Genomic DNA, 22,500 nt, shown 5'->3' with positions numbered 1-22,500 from the left:
AAGACGAACATTCCTGACCTATCACACTTAAGTAGGAACTATATAAGACAGAGAACAATCCGTCTATAACACAAGCCTTGAAGAAGTCACATGCTTGTGACGAATCCGGTCGGCCAATCACACTAATTTCTGGCTATAGCCACTTGTGCTCTACGCTGGAATGCACACAGCTACCCCCTGACAGCAAACAGCTCACACCGTGTCACGAACAACAGACACTCGTCCTCCACCACCAACTGACGTCAGCTCTAATATGAGTATCAGGACTAATCCACTGGGCATCATCGTAGGTATTGGGACTGTGTCCTATATTCCATCTCATTATCTGATTACCTATTAAGCGTGGCCACAATTATAGAATTTTCTTAGCCTTGGTATTTGGACTTATGGGCTGATCACTTCTGTGACCTTGGAACCCATGGACACTGTTTTGCTTTAACATATATGATTTTCATACTGTGTTCATTATTATTGTTTATATTATGCCACTTGTTAATTAAATCTATTTTATCTTAATGTCAGCCAGCCACATTCTCTTGACTTAGTTGTATCATCCCACTTATAGATCTGACCTATTACTAGGGACACACATACAGTTACCAGCATAAGTAAGGTCTGTATTATTTTGAGCGCTGAATTTTCGCTATGTATCAGGAAGTGGACTTTCCTATAATTTTAGCTGCCTTCTCGCAGACCGCCTCATATGGGTTCTACCCACAGCCTGCTGTGCGCACTTTGTGTCCTTTGTTCAGCTATCACACATAGACAGGGATGCAGTTTGACACATTGGGGGAATTCTATTGCTGGTGATGTGACACGCGAACATCACACCGCGCAGATTGCCGGCAATTACGGTAGAACTCTCTGCTCATTTTTCCTCGCATCTCTATCGGGTGCAAAGAAAAACGAGCAGAGATTTCTATCCAATTTCCGCCACAGAGTGTCTCGCAGACGTTCCGGAGAGACTTGGCTAATTGAATTCCCCCCATTGTCTTGCTTGCCAAAGCTATTGCCCCATCAATGCATACAACAACCTAATATGAAGAAATAGGCAGAGTAAAGAAAAAACTAATTACATTAAACCCTTGAAAACAGGACCGTGCCGGTCATAAGGCAAGGTGAGCACCTTAAATCAGGCTGCCCTTCTGGGCAGCTTCGGAAAGTTGATAAACGATGCTCTTCTCAGAGTTCACTGGCATCTTTCACCGATGCTGTTGTGCCGGGAGATGGACTGTCGGCAAGCTATACAACGCTGACTGCCCACCTCGCAGAAGGCAGCAGCCTTTCAGCAATAAAATGAGCTCTGTCAGCCGGGCTGTGAGGCTGAGACAATGTTCAAGTATTAACAGAATGCGTTTTAAAAAATAAAGACTTTCTCATTCTTCCATTTTCTTTTTCAGCGGTCTTTTGAAGAAGCCAAGCTGTAAAATAAAGAAGCAAAAACAATTATTGTTATATAATTTCAGTAAATATAATTTATTTAATAATTGTTTATTGATCGCAGTGACTTTCACAAATGATCTGTAGTGCTCAAACATATTTTTCAATAAGCACCAGCATTGTTTCTCACTAAAGCCTTATACCTACTGGTTTTAATATACAGGGGTTTACTAGCATTTGTCCTGTTAGTACCTGCTGGTAACGTATGTAAATGGGTCTGACACTGGAATACATTATTTCCAATGTCAGCGTACCCACTCACCTTTTTACTTGCGTTCATGTGGTTTCACTCACGTTGCATAGCGGTTTTCAGCTGCGTTAAATCTCTATTGGCCTCCTGTGCGAATGTACCAACGCGAGTCAAATATGTCAAATATGTTTGCGTTGTGAGATTCACTGGCATTTTATCTTGGATTATTAAATGCAAATCAAATGCCAGTGGATATAAAGTCTAAGGGCTAGATTTACTAAGCTGCGGGTTTGAAAAAGTGGGGATATTGCCTATAGCAACCAATCAGATTCTAGCTATCATTTTGTAGAAGATACTAAATAAATGAAAGCTAGAATCTGATTGGTTGCTATAGGCAACATCCCCACTTTTTCAAACCCGCAGCTTAGTAAATCTAGCCCTAAGACCTTTGTATCATCTAAGGAGTGTTGTTTTCATTGCTATTGAATATGATATATATCATCATCATCATCATCATTTATTTATATAGCGCCAACATATTCCGTAGCGCTTTACAAGAATGACTTTGATTGCAACCACAGAACTGTTGTATAATTTCCATAGTACAGTTTCAGTACCAGGGATGATGTATCTTACACCATGTAATTACATAGTGATAAGTCTTCGTGTACAGGTCACTGGCAATTTTATCTGACTATAAATCACAATTTCTGTCAAGGGCGTAACTACAATAGATGGAGGAGGTGCAACCCAGATAGACATGACTTCCCTCTTCCAAAACATTGCTATGGGGCCCACAAATGTCTAGTTATGCCCTGGTTCCTATATATATATATTTTATTTCAAAATTGACGATATGTACTATTAAGGCCTGATGCTAAGTAGAAGTCACACCAGTCTGCATAGCGTACAATTGACAAATTTGCACTGCGCATGCCCACATAGAGAACGGATGCATATGCGCCAATGCAGATATGAGCGTATCTGGCACTTGCGTCTGGAGAGGTGAAACACGGGCAAGGGGCGGTCTGACATGAGTAACGGCGGGACGCAGTTTGTTTTTACATATCTTGCCGTTTATTTTTCTTTTACACATATTGCCATTTTATTTATATCAACATTTTGAATCTGTCCACATTTTACATGTCGACATTTTAACTATATCGACAATATGATTATGTAGACATAATACTGTCGAAATGATGTTGTCATCATGTTGACTGTTGACATTTTGACTACACCCGTATATTTTGCTCTTGCTGGAGGTGCAAATAAGGGCTAATTATGATGACTTGACATAAACCAGGAGCATATGCTGCTGATGCGGAGTTGGATGCATCTCAAGAAGACGTCTCCGCCTATGGGCAGACATTCACTGTTCTTGTGTGTGTTATTTTTAGCATAATTAACAACCACTTTGCAAACATTTCTGCATCAGGCTCTTCATTGTTTTTGTAGATGTTTATTAATGTGATCAGCATTTTACTTCTGAATGATTAAAGTTTTGAATATCTTACTTAAATTGTTGTATCCAGGCACTGTGTTATGGCTGATGAATGCTGATCAGTTGCCCCCATGATTGAACAGAAGTTTACTAGTAGCTCCCCCATTGTGTTATATTATGTGATTATATTATTATGTGCAGAGGAGATGGATAATGGTAGGACAGTCAGTGGCGGATCCAGGGTCGCCCCCCCTAGCAGACACTTGCTGCCGATGGCTGCACAGTATGTGCAGGTCCGTCCAGCCGTGACAGGCAGGGACAGTGTGCTGCCCGGCTGCTCTGACTGTGTTTAAAACACAATCAGAGCAGCCGGGCAGCACACTGTCCCTGCCTGTCACGGCTGGACGGACCTACACATAGTGTGCAGCCGTCGGCAGCCTAAGATGTTAGAAAGGGGTGGGGCCTAAATCGCCCCCCCCCCCCCCTAAATCGCCCCGGGTACAGCATTTTTCTAGATCCGCCCCTGAGGACAGTCACCATGAGCACACTGTACATAAAGGCTGATTGTATGTTACTGTGATCATAAACACAGTGACAACTCTGTGATATATTTAGACTCATACTCACCTTCCACATTGCAAATATGATGAGGGCTAATATGAGAAGCCCGATTATAATACTCAGCGGAATGACCCAAAGTGGCACCTTGCTGTGCTCCAGCTCTTTAGATATCTTAATCATTGTCTGCAAGGTATTGAAATCAAACACTCAATAAACACGGAGTCGCTCATATGACTCATGATTTTTAAGTTTTATGTTTTACTTTACATAAAGTTTTTGCTGGAACGACCCCCATGTATACATGACATTTAAAATATGTAACATAGTAAAAAATTGTGGTAATTTCCCCTGTACATTTATTTTCTTAATTTACTTGAAGCGTAGGGTGATTTTAGGGTGTTTTTCTACGTCTTCTTAATTTTATACTTTCTTAGGTTTTAGATAACAGGGATTCTCTGCACTCTCCAAATGCATGATTGCTGCTGTACTAACTACTTTTCTATATTAAAAACAGAGAATGTTAGTTCCACATGTTCAGGGGCGGATTGGGAACATAAAGTAGCCCTTGAAAAAAATCTGGAAGTGGCTTCATGTGGGCGGGACCAAATCAAGTGTAGGCAGATCAAACACAAAAGGTGGGATTAATACGAAACTGACTATGCCATCAGTGGACTGAATATAGCTAGACTGCCTTTAGCGCAGATAAAAATAGCATAGCATTTGATCATGTTAGGACTGAATGGGTAGACTTTGGCGTTAGTTGGTCAGCTTAACTTATATCGCAATATGTGGAACTAATGTTCCCTGTTTTCAAAATAGAAAAGTAGTTGGTACAGGATTAATTATGTGTTTGGAGAGTGCAGAGTATCCCTGTGTTTTGTCTATACAAGGTGGGCAACCCTCTCGTGCACCCGAGTCTGTACATGGAGAGTGTAGAGAATCTATGTCCTTTCTTGTTTACTATATATATATATATATATATATATATATATATATATATATATATATATTTCCAGTAAATGTACATAGTTAGTTAAATAGTCAATAAGACGTGCCATCACTGTGATTGATATGTACCGGTGATCCTATGTGTTCTAGATTGGAGACGTCACATTACTTAGAGGACAATTAACATAAAACTGTCTGTTTATAATTAAAATAATATGACGGCTCCTTCACATATTTGCTCTGGGAATATGTTCAGAACCCATTTTAAAATGCAATGGTGTGAACAAGCACATACGAAACCATTTATTCTATTTTGAGTGTGATTTTCAGGCATTACATTGGGGCTGAAAAGCACATTAACAGCAGAGAGCTGTGGAAATACCCTGACTTTATTTTTCAACTGGTATATGTACAGAGTCAGCATCACTAATAGACTGCCCCACGCACACGTTCAATCTACCTCTACTGTAACGTCTACCTAATCTGGGTGTCTGTCCATGTCCACCGTGAGAGGGGAAATATTGTGTGCAGACTTTCCGCAATGGTTCTATGACAAGAGAGTGCATAAGCCAAACGCATTTAGAATCATGTGGGTGTATAACGTCATGCACTTACCCATTCGGGGTTAAGTCATCTGCATACCCGTCCAATAAGATCCACAGGGAGGGTTCTAAGCTTCACTGTATATTCTCCCCCCCAATGGATGCTGGGTCTCTGTTTCCTGCACAGACTACTTCCCTTCCACCCTGCTAGTGTCATATGTCTTACTTTAATGTTTGTCACTAACATCTTCCTTCCCTGTTACAGATGAGGCACTTAGGCAGGACAGCATTGCAGCCAACGACTAATTCATATGGTGCTACCGCTGTTCGGCCACGGGTCACTGCCCCTTTTGAAGCAACCTGACACTTGGTCCTTTTGTGTGGAGGACTCCTTGACCTACTTTGTGTGGGCACGTCATGGTCAAGTCTAGAAGGGGTGTAGTCACTCCGATGCCAGACTTTAGCACCGGCCAATTGTAAAGAATTATATCCTGGGACCGGTGGTGAGTGCAATAGAAATATGATATTTGAAGGAGGTTGGGTGCATGAAAAGAGGGGCATCAACACTATGCAGTTTAAACCATGTGTGACTAGTTCATAATGTTTGAAAAGGTAACAATTGCTCTAAACTAACAAAACACAAACATATACTGTATATGCCTTCGCCATTATCAGACAAGACTATTGAAAATTAACTCTTTAAATATAGACAGTTATATTTGTACTTACTATTACTTTTTACCATAACTTTATTTCACACCACAGGTATTTTAAATCATTTGTTTTTGTAACAACCATTGAACTTACCTCGTGAGTTTCACTCTCACTGTTTAGGACTAACATTGGATCCTCACTTTTCAGCACAGCGCGTAAAACAAGATTCAGACTGTGGATAGTGGCCTGCAGAACAGAGTAAATGTTAAATTGATGTTGCAGGAAATACCGTCTTATTATGCTCATCAGCCAGTGCAGGATTTACTTCCATCAAATGGAAGTCACACCAGTTTTCATAGCGTACAATTGGCAAGGTCTGTTTGACTGATTGCCCTAAGCATGGACTGTTCTTAAAGGCAAACTAATATAACAAAATTGTTAACTAATTGCACCTAGTACAATGTAATGTATATGGGCAGCACGGTGGCTTAGTGCTTAGCACTTCTGACTTACAGCACTGGGGTCACGAGTTTGAATCCCGACCATGTTCTCCTTGTGTTTGCGTGGGTTTCCTCCGGGTGCTCCGGTTTCCTCCCACACTCCGCAAACATACTGGTAGGTTAATTGGCTGCTAACAAATTGACCTGTGTCTGTGTATGTTAGGGAGTTTAGACTATAAGCCCCAATGAGGCAGGGACTGATGTGAGTGAGTTCTCTGTACAGCGCTGCGGAATTAGTGGCGCTATATAAATGGTGATGATGATGATGTTGGACTCAAACTGTAGTGTTGTTCAAAAATTATCACAAACTAATGAGTTTAGCAAGATGTTTTAGGATGAAATAAGAGCATTCAGGGAAGACAAAAACAATGGTTCTGTAGGCAAGCTAAAACCTGCAGACTTTGTAACACTTTATATAAGAACTATGGGAATGGCTGCAACATGAATATTTTTATGAATTATTTTTACAATGTTGAGTATGTTGTACTTTGTGACTTGTTTCACTTAGGCCTAGCACCCCACCCATTCATTCATAGGTGTATTTAATTAGAGGAGTTTTCTGCTAGGTTCTACTATCATCATCTACAACCTTAAGGCAGATGCAGGGAGATGAATGGTCAGTGTAAGCAGCCATCTGAAGGAGGTCACCTTGTCATGGTAGATAGTAATCACAATCTGATCAAACTGTGCATTAAGAACCTCATGTTTTTTGCAGATATCGTATTATATAGGAATATTGCAGAATCTAATACATAAATTTAAATATATTTGTTATTGTGGTTAGTATGTCTTTAGGGTCTAAAGCAGTGATGGGAACCCATGGCGTGGCCCTCTAACCTTCAAAAGGGCAGTACATAAACTTTAATCTCAGCTATTAGTTAAAACAATACATTTAATCAAAGAAAGAGATATCTATCTGTAATAACGTGTTATCAGGCATTTTAAACAAGAGGTACAAGCTATATATAACAAATCTGAGAACAAAGCAGGAAGGAGCTGGGGACCAGAGGTGGAGCCTCAGAGGGCCACATGCTGCCCCTCACTTGTCTAAAGTAGAGATGCTCAGGCTCGGTTCCTCGAGAACCGAACACACCTGAACTTAGGGGATCCGAGTACCGAGCCGAGCCAGCTCGGTACTTTCACACGCCCTCAGAATAGAAAATGAGGCAAAACGTCATTGTTACGTCGTCGGATCTCGCAATTTTTTGATTCCTTTTTAAGATTCAACATAACGGTTGGGCCCAAGGACGATACCATCTTGCACCATTTTTCTTTTCTGCCACTGCTGTGTGCCAATGTGTCCTAGATGTGCTAGTTACTGCGGTGTGTTTGAGTTATTGCTCCGTCGCTTAGCATCCAACCAGGTCGCTGCAGTCTTTGTTTGAAAGTGTATAAAAATAATATTGTGACCTGTGAGGTGGTCGAAATTGACTGTAAATGACTTCAAATTAGTGTTATTGAGGTTAATAATTATGTAGGGGAAAAAAAGAGCAAAAATATGTGATTTTAGCATATTTTAGGATTTTTTTCTAAAAAATCCCAAACCACAAAACACGAGGGCGGTTTTGCCAAAACCGAAAGCAAAACATGAAGCTAATCCAGTTCCAAAACCAAAACTAGTTCACGGGGGTCAGTGAGCATCTCTAGCCTAAAGTGTGTCCCTGCCTACTTGTCATGAATCAAATAAAAATCAAGGTTAGTATGCCTTTAAAAGTGATACACTGGCAAAGCTAAGGAGACTATACAATTACCTTAATAAACGTTGCTTTCCATATTCTCATTGAGATGTTGATTTGAGTGTAGTCGGATGGCTCCACAGTACAGTAGAACGCAGGGCACTTAATTCTCTTGCAGTCCTGTTTTATAATAGCGTATTATTTACAAATCATAATTAAACATATACATACAAAGATGAGCTCACTGCCACCCAAATTACAGTTTGACAAATGTGCATCCCAGATTTACAACATTTATTTTTTCTCTAAATTATTTTTAAGTTCCTGAATTGAAATGGATGGATTCAGAAATCTTGTGTGATATCAATATACTTAAATTTTACTCCTTATATTCCTATGTGTTTATATGCTTTATTACAGTAATCAAATTTGACAATCTGCTTAACCCAAGCTAATGAGTATTCAGGCACATATACAGTATACGTTGTAGAATGTAAAGTCATTTACCAATAAATAAAAAAATGTCTTTACCCAATTCTCTATGTTGAACTTCATTGATAACACTATTAATTGAAAATCATTTAAAGAAAGTTCTGCTTAGATAATGCAGAAGTACTAGAGCTGTTGTAATACTTGTCTCTAGAAGAATCCAGCCAGCACATGGGGCTAATGAAAGAAAGCAAACATTCGGCAAGACCCCCTCCCTCCTTCTTAGTGCTGCAGAAGAGCTTATAAGTATAATGTTGTTTTCCAATATTAAAGGCAGCAGAAACATGAAAGACTGTCATATGAGAAAACAGAGGCGGAACTAGCGAGCTGTGGGCCCCAGAGTAGGGAAGCGGGAGGAAGTAACCAGGGCCACAGCATAGGCAAACAGAGGGGGGGGGGGGGTTCTTAGTGCCTGGAAACCCCCCCTCCCAAGCCTGGGGCACTGTATAATTGAGGTGGCTGGACCCTGCTCCCGATTCACGCAGCTCTGCTTGAAAAGGGAGAACTGTGTGCACCTAACATTAGTGCACGCAGCATTGCCCATGTATATTATGGGGATAGGAAGAGATGGAGAGCAGCCAAGCACTGTCTAAAATTTTAGCTACGCCCCCATGCATGCTGGTCACACCCACTGGCGGCGTGGTGTGGAGTCCCCTCTCTGCACAGCTCGCTAGTTCCCCGTGCAGCAGGCCCAATTATCTCCGTGGGCCCCGGTGCATCCCACAAGCTGCACCAATGGTAGTTCCACCACTGTGAGAAAACAGCAACAGGGAGATATGAATTTTAAATGTTTAGTCCACTTTTGTGTACCCTTTATTATTTTTTTAATATCAATATATGTTAGCGACCCAAATGGTCATACTTTCTGTTTATCTTCCTTATCTTTGTTAAATATACTTTTTGTAGGGCATATCCGACATTATTTAGAGAGAAGGGATTCTCAGTCTTTGGGGCTGGGCATTTGTGCGCTCTATATTCATGCCTTCCCCCACCATGATTTCTACAGTGTGAATAGCTTTTCTCTCGGTAGAATTGGAATGTCACGGTAGTGGTGCAGATAGGTGTTTGTGTGTGTGGTACCTACACTTCCATCAAAGAGGGATACTCTTCCCTTTCCCTTTCATTTCCAGGTACTGTTAGTCAGCCTACTCTAATTTAAGTTTAAGCTATAATAGTTATCAATAACCATTTTATTCCAATTCCTCCCATCTGTAACCTTAATGAGGGGCTTAACTGTGTCAATATGTTACAATTAATCCACATAGTTTAACACATTTCAAGAGTGTGGAGCCTTTTATCTCTAGACTGTAAGCTCTCACGAGCAGGATCCTCTCTACCCTCTGTCTCATGCCTGCACATTCTTAGTCCTTCTCTTATGTACTTTTTTTTGTACCTATGTACTTTTGATTTTATGTGTGATTTGTTTTTTTGCATAATTTGGCAGTCAGTCCGACAATGCAATTGCAATTAAATGGTGATGATATCTAAATTTGTGATGCCCTTTAACAGGGGAGGGCTAGCCACTTTTAGCCCGGGATGCGATTCTCAGCTCAGCAGCCTATTAGGAATATTTTAATGGAAAAATATGCAGGTAGCCCAGATACCCAGTCCAAAGTAGCCCACTATGGGATGGACCCGAGGATCAGATGCTTCCCTGCTGTCACGGTCGTCTGTATTTCTTGATCCGATTGGGGACCTTGGGTCTTGCTAAAACAGGAGTGTGACAGAAACTGGAGGCCTTGATAAACCCTCCTCACACCTGGAGTGCACTGAGTAGCACTAGCAGGATTGCAGTGTAGGACCGGAGTCTGCGCCAGAGTATGGAACTGGAATTCGCTGTAGCAACACTCTGGAATTGTTCATGGGAACTCAACTCCGGCTGGAACCCACTATTAGGAACTCAGAATGTGTAACACACCGAAACTCTGAAAGAAATGTGAGACAGCCACAGACCTGGGACCCACACACAGATACACAGAACTGGAAATGAGCCCTAGAGACTAAGAACCAGCCCCAGGTATAGAACTGGTGATACCATCAAAATACCAAGCACTGCAGAATAAGCACTAAATAATGCAAAGTTCTTGCTGAGGTAAACACACTCGATGAATGCAGAATTCTTGCAGGAAGATATGCACTTTGATAATGCAGGGTACTTGCAGATAGGTGATCACTTGTTAATGCAGGGTATTCACAAAGAGATGATCGCTTGGTTATGCAGGGTATTCAGAAACTGTGCTCTAAACGACTGGAGCCAAGAACTGTCCTCAGGAGAGAGTGTGTTGTTCTGGCAATGAGCAGGTTTAAATAGACTGTTCCAAGTACCTATTGGTTGCACAGATCCTGTGATCACAGCTGCTGAAATCTGATTGGGCTGGAATGTCACCTGACTGAATTCAAGATGGCCTCACCAATGCAGCATGACAACCAGTAGGTGTTTGTCTAGAAATGAAGAAATGGTGCTTGAGACTACCGCAGGTGACCAGGAGAGACCTGGATAGCCGTGATATGACAGCGGTGGACATGGTAAGTGGCTAAGACCCCGAATTATGGCACCAGGCCACCAGCTCAGCCAGCCCATGCCCTTTAAAATGTAAGAACATTTTGTGGATTAAACCAACATTTGTTAGAATATTGCCTGTCAGGCCACTAAAATGTACTTATGAATTCACCAGGAACTAAAGACATCACTGAGTAATGAGCTGCAATATGGTAAAAAAAGGAGTTGTGTAAATATCATCAATTAAATCAAATAGTTTAAATTAACAGCCTCTTTTATTACTTGTGGATGGATCGTACTGTATTTCTGGATTAACTTAAATTGAACCTGTCACGCTGTAGTACTCTATAAACAGAAGGGGCCTCATATTGCGACCTGAAGCAGTAGATGAGGACATGATCGAAGCCTTCACAAAGGACTAAAGCCTCATGAATATTTGGCCTTGAGGGCCTCAGTGATCTCACCGATTCCTCTAATAGGCTGTGTTTAGGCCACAAAATGGAAGCCTCCTGTAAGTGTAGACAATAGATAGAGCCACCAAGAGGATTTTCAGGCCCCTGTACAGCAACTTCTTGGTTCCCCTTTCATAGCCGCCGAAGGGGTGTGGCCACACCAGGTAGAAGGCTCCTCCCACTCCACAGGCATGCCTTTGTACCTGCTCGCCCCCCTCCTCTCGGTGCTCCTTGGTATACTGTACCACAGATTAAGTTGTATTTTGGCTCTAGTTGATCTTGACACTTTTATATTTTAAAAGCTACCATTAATTTCCCTCTATATAAAAAATATATAAAATAATCTTACCACTATTGTGTCTTTTATATTTTCTGTAAATTTCTGCACCGCATGCGTTGTTACTGAATTGATGTTTAAAGGATCTAAAAGTTGGGCAGTCTTGCAATTCACATTCTGGAGACAACAAATAAAATATGTTTAGGTGATGTTAAATGATTATGCTATTGTAAAAGCATACAAATATAAACAGAAACAACAGGTTTTTAAGTTATTCATATACTATGTCTAGGGTAGTATAACAGTGTTCTCCCCAGCACCTATTCCCCAGATGCTCCACCCGGTACTTGGAACCCAACGGTGTCCAATTATAATAGAATAAACCTTTGTTTCTCCTATTCGAACAGACACTATGTGAGCACTACAACCAGCAGTGTGTGTTAGACCACTGACCACCAATCTGACCACGGCCGGATTTACCGCTAGGCAACCTAGGCACCTGCCTAGGGCCTAGCGGTTCTCAGGGGGCCCAGATTGGGGGGGGGAGAAAGGAAAAAAATTGCGGCCCTCCCCCGGGTGTCGTGAGTGGGGAAGTTGTTATGGTAGCAGGGTCACGTGACCGCAGCGGTACACAGTGTTAGGCAGGCTGCTGGAACTCTATGGTTGTCACAAATGCTGCAGCTCCTGCACACTGTCTGTTCCTGGAGTCACAAGAGGTAGAAAAAGGTAAGATGAAGGGGTACTGTGACGGAGAACTAGTGTGTGTGAGATTGAAGCTGCAGTGTAAGATGGGGGCATGTGTGAAGGTGCTGGCCAGAGAGGGGGCATGTGTGAAGTTGCTGGGCAGAGAGGGAGCATGTGTGAAGGTGCTGGGCAGAGAGGGGGCATGTGAGAAGGTGCTGGGCAGAGAGGGGGCATGTGTGAAGGTGCTGGGCAGAAAGGGGGCATGTGTGAAGGTGCTGGGCATAGAGGGGGCCATGTGTGAAGATGCTGGGTAGAGAGGGGCCATGTGTGAAGGTGCAGGCCCTAGAGGGGGCATGTGTGAAGGTGCTGGGCAGAGAGGGGGCATGTGTGAAGGTGCTGGGCAGAGAGGGGGTGAAGCTGCTGGGCAGAGAGGGGGCATGTGTGAAGCTGCTGGGCAGAAAGGGGGCATGTGTGAAGGTGCTGGGCAGAGAGGGGGCATGTATGAAGGTGCTGAGCAGAGAGTGGGCATGTGTGAAGATGCTGAGCAGAGAGTGGGCATGTGTGAAGATGCTGGACAGAGAGGGGGCATGTGTGAAGGTGCTGGGCAGAGAGGGGGCATGTGTGAAGGTGCTGAGCAGAGAGTGGGCATGTGTGAAGATGCTGGACAGAGAGGGGGCATGTGTGAAGGTGCTGGGCAGAGAGGGGGCATGTGAGAAGGTGCTGGGCAGAGAGGGGGCATGTGTGAAGGTGCGGGGCAGAGAGGGGACATGTGTGAAGGTGCTGGGCAGAGAGAGGGCCATGTGTGAAGGTGCTGGGTAGAGAGGGACCATGTGTGAAGGTGCTGGGTAGATAGGGGCCATGTGTGAAGGTGCAGGCCAGAGAGGGGGCATGTGTGAAGTTGCTGGCCAGAGAGGGGGCATGTGTGAAGGTGCTGGCCAGAGAGGGGGCAAGTGTGAAGGTGCTGGGCAGAGAGGGAGCATGTGTGAAGGTGCTGGGCAGAGAGAGGGCCATGTGTGAAGGTGCTGGGCAGAGAGAGGGCCATGTGTGAAGGTGCTGGGTAGATAGGGGCCATGTGTGAAGGTGCTGGCCTGAGAGGGGGCATGTGTGAAGTTGCTGGCCAGATAGGGGGCATGTGTGAAGGTGCTGGGTAGAGAGGGGGCATGTGTGAAGGTGCTGGCCAGAGAGGGCGCAGTGTGATGAGAGGGACAATAATGAGGGGCCGCATGGTGATGTAGGAGGAGCAGCGTGATGTGCGGCGGCACATAGCTTACCCTTCTACTTAACTATAGGAGTATATGCTATACTAAAAAAATATAATGCTATGGATTGTTTCAGGGGGGGCCCAAACCAATATCTTGCCTAGGGCCCCATGAGGTCTGTCTGCCCAGTCCTGGCAGCTGTGGGCAATAACCTCCAACATTTTTCAATATTATTACAAAGTATTACAACTGCCCCCACCGGCTACTACTTAATGCCACCTGGCTGGCAACATTTTCTGGGGAGAACACTGTATGGAGACCAAGACTAAGTAAAGAAAATTATCTATAATGTTCTTAAAAGACAGAAGAGACTACGGGTGCAGAGCTAAGAGCAGGATGGGAGGTTATGGTAAAAATAGTGGACACCAACAGATCTGGAGAGGAAACAAACAAAACATAAGACATGCAAACATTACATAATTATATTTCAAAGGTTGGATTCAACGAACCCGTGTCTGTTGTCAAGTTTACCAGCTATGTAATATGGGACATATTTATGAAAGGGCAAATTCTCCTTATGCTGGCGTAAACTGGAGATTACAATGGCGATAGAGGTTAGTTTCTCTTTGCCCTATACATCAAAGGGGTTCCCACCGGTAATAACCATTGATAACCTCCGAAGGCTGAAAGTTTTACAGACGAAGGCTTCCCCATGTATGGGGAAGCCTATTTATCAAGTACTGTGGTGTAACTTGTTCTGTTATCAGCGTTTCTGGATGGTGACAACAGAACAAAATCATTGGGAAAAAAAAATATTTTTTTAAAATGTAATTTATTTTATATATATATTTTTTTTATTTCAATTTTTATTTATTTATTTTTTTACTTAGTGAATCTGAAGGCCCAAATCTATCAAGCTGACTAATGCATGCATACAACTGGTAGAATGGCCTGGCAATAGGATACATTTAAGGATAGTCAGATTTTAGTTATTATTTTGTAGAATGTGCTAAATAAATGATAAGTAGAATCTGGTTGGTTGTTATAGACAACATCTCAACTTTTTCAAAGCCGCAGTTTAGTAAACATACCCCCTATTTTTCGTATTTTTCTACTACTTAGTATTGTAGAGTATTAGTTGGTACTCTCAAGTAAAGTAGACTTTGGGGGACACTACAAGTACATTTTCTTTTTTACAGCAACTGTTTGCTATAACCTGAGCCGACATATCATCTCTAGTTAGAGCTGAAACAAACCTGATCATGTGATTACAAGTGGATACAGGACCGTGTATACACTGCACAGCGATTTATTAAACATTGTGTAGAAATGTCTGAGCAGATCATCTCCCTGAAGTCCCAGGATGTTATTGATGGACTAATGGGTTAAACAATTAACAAACAAGAAAACGTAATAATACTGACCTTTACATTTAAACTGCATAAAGGCCAACACACAGGAGTAGAACTCCCAACATTATCTATATATCATTTTATTTTAACATTTACACTGGAGCAGCTGATCCCTAGTTACTTTCAATCCTTCTTACATTCACATTACTATTGTGGATGATTTTACAACAGTATTTTACACCACTGTTTCCCTCAGAGCTGAGTTATCTGGGAATGGAAGAGTTAAAATCTTAACCTAATGAAAAGTCCATCCTGTCAGACTAAACTTGAAATCTGCTGTTCAGGGCAACCCAACAAATTGGAGTTAATTTTATAATAAGTTCAGTTTTTAGGAATATCATTTCCAGATCACATTCATCTTTAGCGTTTACTCATTGTGCACTTTTCTGGCTGAGGTACCTAAGTCTGAAATAACTACTGCTGAAGTCCTTAGTTATATTTTCTGAAAAAGATCCTAATGCATCTGTGCTTGGAAGAACTCTGAGAACATGGATTGTTGGGGGTTTGATACAGTTTATTAAAAAAAAATTCTATTAAGAAAATAGGAGTATACCAATATTATAATAAACTTACATGCGAAGATGACATATTGGTCAAATAAAGGAGATAGGAGCCATCTGGAGTTTTAAAGGGGAATGAAAGATGAAACGTAACCCTTGGCATCGGAATGTCATCATCTTTCTTAATCTGGAAGAGAACATGACAGTTATAGACCACATTTAGTTACAAGAATTAAAATAGGCATTTTTCTTGGCAATGCTTAAACATATATTATCGTAAATACAGTCTTTATTTTGACAAAGGGAGGGAAATGACAAGGTCAATGGGATAGATGAAAAGTAAAGATAATGGAAAAATATCAAGTATTAAATTATTAGGACCATAATGATACAGAGTAGAAAGGGTTAACTATCATGGCCGTCACTAAGGATGTCACTAGGGTGGGTCAAAAAGAAGAATTAAAAAAGTGTTTAACAGACTAAGTTAAGAAGAATGGGTGCAAGTGTGTGTACCTTGTTCACATAAAATATATTTATTGCCAAGAATATATTTATTGCACTGATACACTTATAAGTATCATGAGGATGTAATATGCCAACCTCATCCATTTAAGGGGGGCCCTTAGTGTGGCATAGTTCAACTATAGTCCCAATAACTTATTACACATCCCAGTGGAAGTCAAAATAGTATTGAATACCCATAAAACAACTTGTAAAAAATCTTAGTATCCTGCCAAAACCTCAGCACACCTCTTCACCTCAGTTCATCTGCTTTGTGTAATATAATTGTGCATTGCTGTAAAGAGTCTTAGGGATAGATTTTTCTTCTAAAAAGAAAAAGTGGAGATGTTGCCCATAGCAACCAACCAGAATCTAGCTATCATCTATTTACTGCATTCTAGAAAATACTTGAATTTGATTAGTTGCTATAGGCAACACCTCCACTTTTCCTGTTTAGAATGTTTGATAAATCTACTCCTTGATAAGAATACAACAGAGTACTTACCACATAGTTTAGATTAATTACTGGCCCAATTTCCTCAGTGGAATTAATCACAGAAGGTATTGAATCATTGGCAGCAATAGAAACATGATATTCTTTTGTAGAACTTGCAAAAAACAAAAACATAAAATGTCATACAATCAAAAACTAAAATACAATATACATGAACAATATAAAAATAAATAGTTTCAACATGTTACTAAAATAATTAAACATGTCTGTTTTTTTCTACAGGAAGTGAAAAATTCAATAGTTACAAAAGAATAAACAAAAATATGTTGCAAATACCTAGTAAATGTCAGCCAGGATTGATATCTCACTGGAAATGTAATGTTTATCTTGTTGTCCTGTAAGGTTTCAGTCTTCTCTTCACTGTCACTACAATGGGATAGAAGAATTGCAATAGTCTCCATCCATTTTTTTTGAGCTTTGTTTTGTTAAAACGCTTGTGTTTCTGTCTGAATGTTAGTGGCTGCACTGCTTGAGGGTACGGACCACAGACACAAGCAATGTCCCCTGTATGTAGGAGCCCTGAGACCCAGAAGCTGTCATTCTTGAAGTTGGACCCGGTTGATCATGCAATCACCAGAGGTTTGCTGAAGGAACACTTCCTATATGTGGTGTGGCAAGGAAGCAGTAACTCCTTGGGGTAAATTTATCAAGCTGCAGGTTTGAAAAAGGTGAGATGTTCCCTATAGCAACCATTCAGATTCTCTTTATCATTTATTTAGTACATTCTACAAAATGACATCTAGAATCTGATTGGGTGCTATAGGCAACATTTCCACTTTTTCAAACCTGCAGCTTGATAAATGTGTCCCCTTCACTTCCAAGGGTGAATGGGACTCATCCTCTAAATGATGTCTACAACTGCGAAGGGTGAGTGCCACTTACCCTGCAGTTCAGGGGTTACAAGAAAACCCGACAATCACTGCTCGCCGTAATCTGTGTGTTTTCTTTTAGTGCTACACTGGGACACAAAGTCACAAAGTCACAATGTCACTATGGGTCTGCCCCCCCCATCCCAGCCTGTCCCTGGTTAAAAGGCATGGGCAGTGCGCCAAGTACCAGGATACAATCTGTCCCCACAGGCCTAGTGATCCACGTCAGCGCTCTAGTGTGCAGACGTAGACTGGAAAACATCGCTGTTGTGAGGCTGGTTTGAGATTAGCGAGCAAGTCAAGCTGTTTAGCATTCTAGACAGACCAGTTAGCAAGCCAATAGCGCAATTTACCAAAGTCTGTTCAGGATCAATCTAAGGGTAAAGTAAATACATAACAGGTTCTCTTAAAAATGGAGGTTGGATTAAGTGTAAACAATACTCTAATAACAATTATGTGATGTTATGAAAGCTGTTATTATCCCCATATGGTATTATTATTATTATTATTATTATTATTATTATTATTATTATTATTATTATTATTATCATCATATATATTTGAGGCCACCATGCACTGCAGCCCTGGTATTAGTAAATATGACACTTAATTAAAACAAAAAACACAATATGTTAATGGTGCATACCTTGTTGCATTAATAAATATAGAAACTGTATCCAAGAGGTGTGAAACATTGAACTGGAATGTTACTGTGAATATAATCTAAAAAAAAAAAGGGGAGAAAGAAAAATGAACAAATTAAATAACATTCTAGATTATGACAATATGGTATCAATGATTGCTATAAATAAGTAAAACTGGTAGATTGTTCAAACCTTCTAAAAAGGAGATGTGTAGGTGTTGCCCATAGGAACCAATCAGATCCCAGCTATCATTTTTTAGAGAAATAAAAGAATCTAAATGGTTGTTATGGGCTACACCTCCACTTTTTGTATTTAGAAGGTTTGATAAAGCTACCCCAAAATATTTATTCAAAAGCTTTATAGACAAACCATCCATCAGCATATCTCTAAACTGTCTGTTAGTATCCAAGGATAAATAGCTATTTTTATATACAGTAATATAGCTGAACCTTGCAGTTTCCTTTGAAAACAATTGAAGACTTAGGGCCTGAGTCATTAAGGAGAGCAAAGCATAAAAAAGGAGTAACTTTGCACCTGGGCAAAACCATGTTGCATTGGAGAGGGAGCTAAATTTAAAATATGTGGACAGATTTATAGTTAGATCAACTTTAAATTTCAATGTACAAATAAAGCTATCAAGTACTTGTGTACTAGATGAAAACAACAGCTAGTATTTAACTTATGTGCAAAATAATAAACTAATTTGCACCCCTTGCATTGTAACATGGTTTGTCCCAGAGAAGATTTACTCCTTTTTTTTGCATTACTTTCCTTAATGATTTAGGCCCTTAATTTCTCCAGGTGTCGCTGTGATGGAATAGAAACGAATTGATAATACTGTATAAAACATTCAATTTAGATGCTATATAGTACGATGCTTATGGCAGCCAGTGGGAACCATGAAAATGGACTCAAACCCAAAATATATAGAAATATTAAACAATCCAATAGTTTGTAAAGCCCAGTGGAATCTATTAATGCCTACATACTTTATTTAATAATTTCAAGATCTCATTTATACTAGATTAGTTTAAATTTATTTCAATTATTATAGTATAAATACTTATCGAACACTAAAGCACATTGGTGACATTTAATTGTTTTTTTTAAAAAAAACAAACAAACTGCAGTGCATCTAAACATAACTTCACCCCCCAGTGCACGGCAATGATCGTCATATGTAAAGATTTGGTTAATGTGGATTTTTAAACGTTTAAAAACATTTGTATTATTGTACCTCTTCGTTTTTCCTTAAAAAGGGGTATCCAACCTTACATGCAAAATCTATCTCTGATTCGCAGCTTACTTTTGGCTTATCCTGTGAAAAGAGAAAACGCACTGGCCATTAAAGGAGAATTATTATCCAGAAAGAGAGAACCAAAATCATTCAGATATATAATAAATGTACTTGTACCATTTTTACAAAAAATACGAAAACTAGACAAGCACGCACGGGGCTTAGCAGGCGAAGGTACCAGCAACTGGGTGTGATGGAAAATGTATCTCCTTCTAATGGGACGGACTGGGGTTCCTAGCTGGGTGCAGGATAAGGACACGTCTGTGCCTCATATTGCATCCACATATAAAAATGTGATTTTGTTATCCTGGCCAAGACGTTTAGGTGAGATTCAGAAGGCAGAGAGCGTGTATTTTGGGGGGTTGTTCCTGACGTAGCAGGTGGCTTGGTAAAAAATACTTGCATTCAGTGGGACTCACTGTGCACCTCCGAGCACACTCAATGAAGGAAAGTGAATTTTTTTTGCACACAAGCACCAGAGTAATTAAATTGAGAAAATGTGACGCATGTAATATTGACAGCCCTGACTTAGATAAGACTTAAATGAGACTCAGTCTAGCAATATTTTAGGAAAAGCTCAAATTAATTAAGAAGGTAATAAGTACTTGAAGTTTGTATGCACCTTGTGTGTTACGTGGGGAAATAGGTGAAATCTCACAAACTTAAACACGCTAGTTTGCAGGTTGTATATAACCCTTGTAGAGTCAAAAATAATACTAATAGTAATAATAATAATAATAATAATAATAATAGTAATAATAGTTATAACAAATATAGGCAACTTGGAAGAAAACTAGTATCAGCATTATAAAATCAACTCTCAGCCAAAATGTTATGGGGAATTTAAAAAAGTGCAGCTGTGCAATGGATTGTGGAGGGATTTTGGTAATATTATTTTCAAAATAAGCAGCATCTGTATAAAAATATGCATTTTGGCAGGCATGTATATAACAGAAAAGGGGCAAGTGTGGAGGGCTGCAGTGCATTAATTCCTCAGCAGAGGGCGCTAGTCTCCTGCAGCACTTCATTGAGCCAGACAAAAATAAAAACAGCTAATCTCTTTCAGGAAACATCTCTCCAACATAGATATACATGGAATATTTATTCAAAAGTTTATGAACAAATCTTATAGTGGTATGTGTTAAAGATGAGGTCCGCCTTCAGAGAACAGGGCCTTACAGGCAGGTTTGATGATTTTCATAGCTATGACAAGAGATCTGTTGAATTTTGCAACTACAATGTACAGATCTAAATTTATCTGCTGTCATATTTAAGGTCAAAAGAAATATTCTGCCTGCAAGATAAAATTGTCTGAAGGTGGAGTAACCCTTTGATCCCATTACATATAACGCTGTTTATAATGCCACCCTCACTATAATGCATACTTGCCAACTCTCCCGGAATGTCCGGGAGACTCCCGAAATTCGGGGCGGTCTCACGGGCTCCCGGGAGAGCTGGCAAGTCTCCCGCATCCTGCAATTGTGGGGCTAAAATGATGTGATTTGCGGTGAATCGCGTCATTTTGGCCCTGCCCTCGTGACAAAAAGGAATATTTGTCGTGGGGGCGGGGCCAAAATGTTGCGTACTGGTCGCACCACGCCCCCTCCTGCCCTCTAGACAGGCCCCTCTCCCGGATACAACTTGCCAAAAGTAGGCAAATATGCTATAATGATCATACTTGCCAACTCTCCCGGAATGTCCGGGAGACTCACGAATTCTGGGTGGGTCTCCCGGACTCCCGGGAGAGTATAACAGTCTCCTTGAAGTGGGCAGAATTAAATCCAAAATGCCGCGATTCACTGGGAATCGCAGCATTTGGCCCTGCCCCCCGCCGTGAAATGACGCGTTTGCGTCATGACACGATGTTTGGAGCCCCGCCCCCTGCACGCCCACCTTACCTCGGCAGCACCCAGATCATACTTGCCATGAGTTGGCAAGTATGCTATAATGCACATTTTGATCAGTATTCAAAGATGGCAGCATAAAAAGTGCACTATAAATGTTTTCTTTCAATATAATTTTTACTACTCTTTACAAATTACATGTTTTATGAGCGTGAGAGCAAAGCTGACATCATTTACCTCTCTTCCAGCCAGTATAATATTTGGAGAATATTTCATAATTACTCTGGCGTTATACGCACTGTCCTCATTGTTCCTTAGCGTCACAATAACGTTGAACTTGTCTTTGCTATACTTTACAATTGCCTGGTCAAAGCTGTAAAACAGGTAGAAATAATAAACAATAATAAATGTACAGAGTAAACATGTATTTGAACATGCTGCTATATTGTTTCAGTAATACAATGATGCAAAAATAAAAGTCCTGATACCTAGTACATAAAATGCGACTCTATAATAATTTATTACAATGGACGTTCACAAAAAACAAAATGGTGGCATCATTATGCATTGGTTTCCATGGAAACTACACATGTCTCTGGCCGCTCGGAGGACTCAGGCCATGTCTGTGCAACGGATTTGAAGATCAATTCTAGATATATTTTTAAAACTGTTTTCCTCATTCACATTTGGCCATGAGATTTTGCACGTTTTGCATTCAGCATCACTTGGACTTCCAACCCTACCACCACCCACACAGCAGAATTAATTAACTTTCATCATCCCAGCACCATTCATAGACTATAAATTCTGCAGTATATAAATTTACAAATACAGAATGGCCTTCTGTGGACATGCAAAGAAAAACAGGAACTTGAAGATCATATAAAAGTCAGTTCTACCGTGAATTAGATTTGCATATAATTTTTCCACAATTTTACTCATTTCTAATATTTAAGGTGGCTACATATGGTTATAATAGGATCATTAACTACAGTCCCGGTAGTTTTGAAGCTACATATACTGTAATATCACGCCAAATATCTGATTTTGGCTGCAATATTGTTGCGTGTGCTGTAAGATTTATATCTAAAGGGCAACTTAAACATACATACAAGTTGAACCAATTAAAAAAACAAATACATGTTGTCTAGAAGTCCCCATATTATTACAGGAGTTCTAATGTTTGACATTGTTAAATACATCTCACTGTCAGCATGTCACTGCTATCAGTATTGCTATCTAATCTGTCATACTTTACAATTAAATAGACTTGCTGACAGGAAGTTAGATGTGCATAGGAAAAATACCATCCCCATGATCAAAGACTTACTGCAAATATAATAAGTTATGTAAACATTTTAAA

General features: G+C 40.5%; 1 protein-coding gene across 2 annotated transcripts in view; it reads right to left on the bottom strand.

Annotated features, from left to right (window-relative positions):
- Positions 1–554: 554 nt before the first annotated feature.
- Positions 555–22,500, bottom strand: part of ITGA1 (integrin subunit alpha 1) — a 131,104-nt gene continuing 109,158 nt past the window's right edge. For both annotated transcript variants that reach the window (XM_075183947.1, XM_075183936.1), the window contains exons 20-30: positions 21,375–21,510; positions 19,234–19,314; positions 17,999–18,075; positions 16,760–16,849; positions 16,475–16,577; positions 15,542–15,655; positions 11,746–11,850; positions 8,031–8,135; positions 5,933–6,025; positions 3,702–3,818; positions 555–1,421 (exon numbers count right to left, since the gene is read on the bottom strand). In XM_075183947.1, coding sequence (XP_075040048.1) covers positions 1,377–1,421; positions 3,702–3,818; positions 5,933–6,025; positions 8,031–8,135; positions 11,746–11,850; positions 15,542–15,655; positions 16,475–16,577; positions 16,760–16,849; positions 17,999–18,075; positions 19,234–19,314; positions 21,375–21,510 — 1,066 coding nt within the window. In that variant the 3' untranslated portion in view covers positions 555–1,376. The remainder of the gene's footprint in view (positions 1,422–3,701; positions 3,819–5,932; positions 6,026–8,030; positions 8,136–11,745; positions 11,851–15,541; positions 15,656–16,474; positions 16,578–16,759; positions 16,850–17,998; positions 18,076–19,233; positions 19,315–21,374; positions 21,511–22,500) is intronic.

Source organism: Mixophyes fleayi, chromosome 1 (genome assembly GCF_038048845.1).
Source record: "Mixophyes fleayi isolate aMixFle1 chromosome 1, aMixFle1.hap1, whole genome shotgun sequence".
Lineage (NCBI taxonomy): Eukaryota > Metazoa > Chordata > Amphibia > Anura > Limnodynastidae > Mixophyes > Mixophyes fleayi.
The sequence above is the reverse complement of the archived record's forward strand: the minus strand, read 5'-3'. Positions and strand labels throughout refer to the sequence as shown.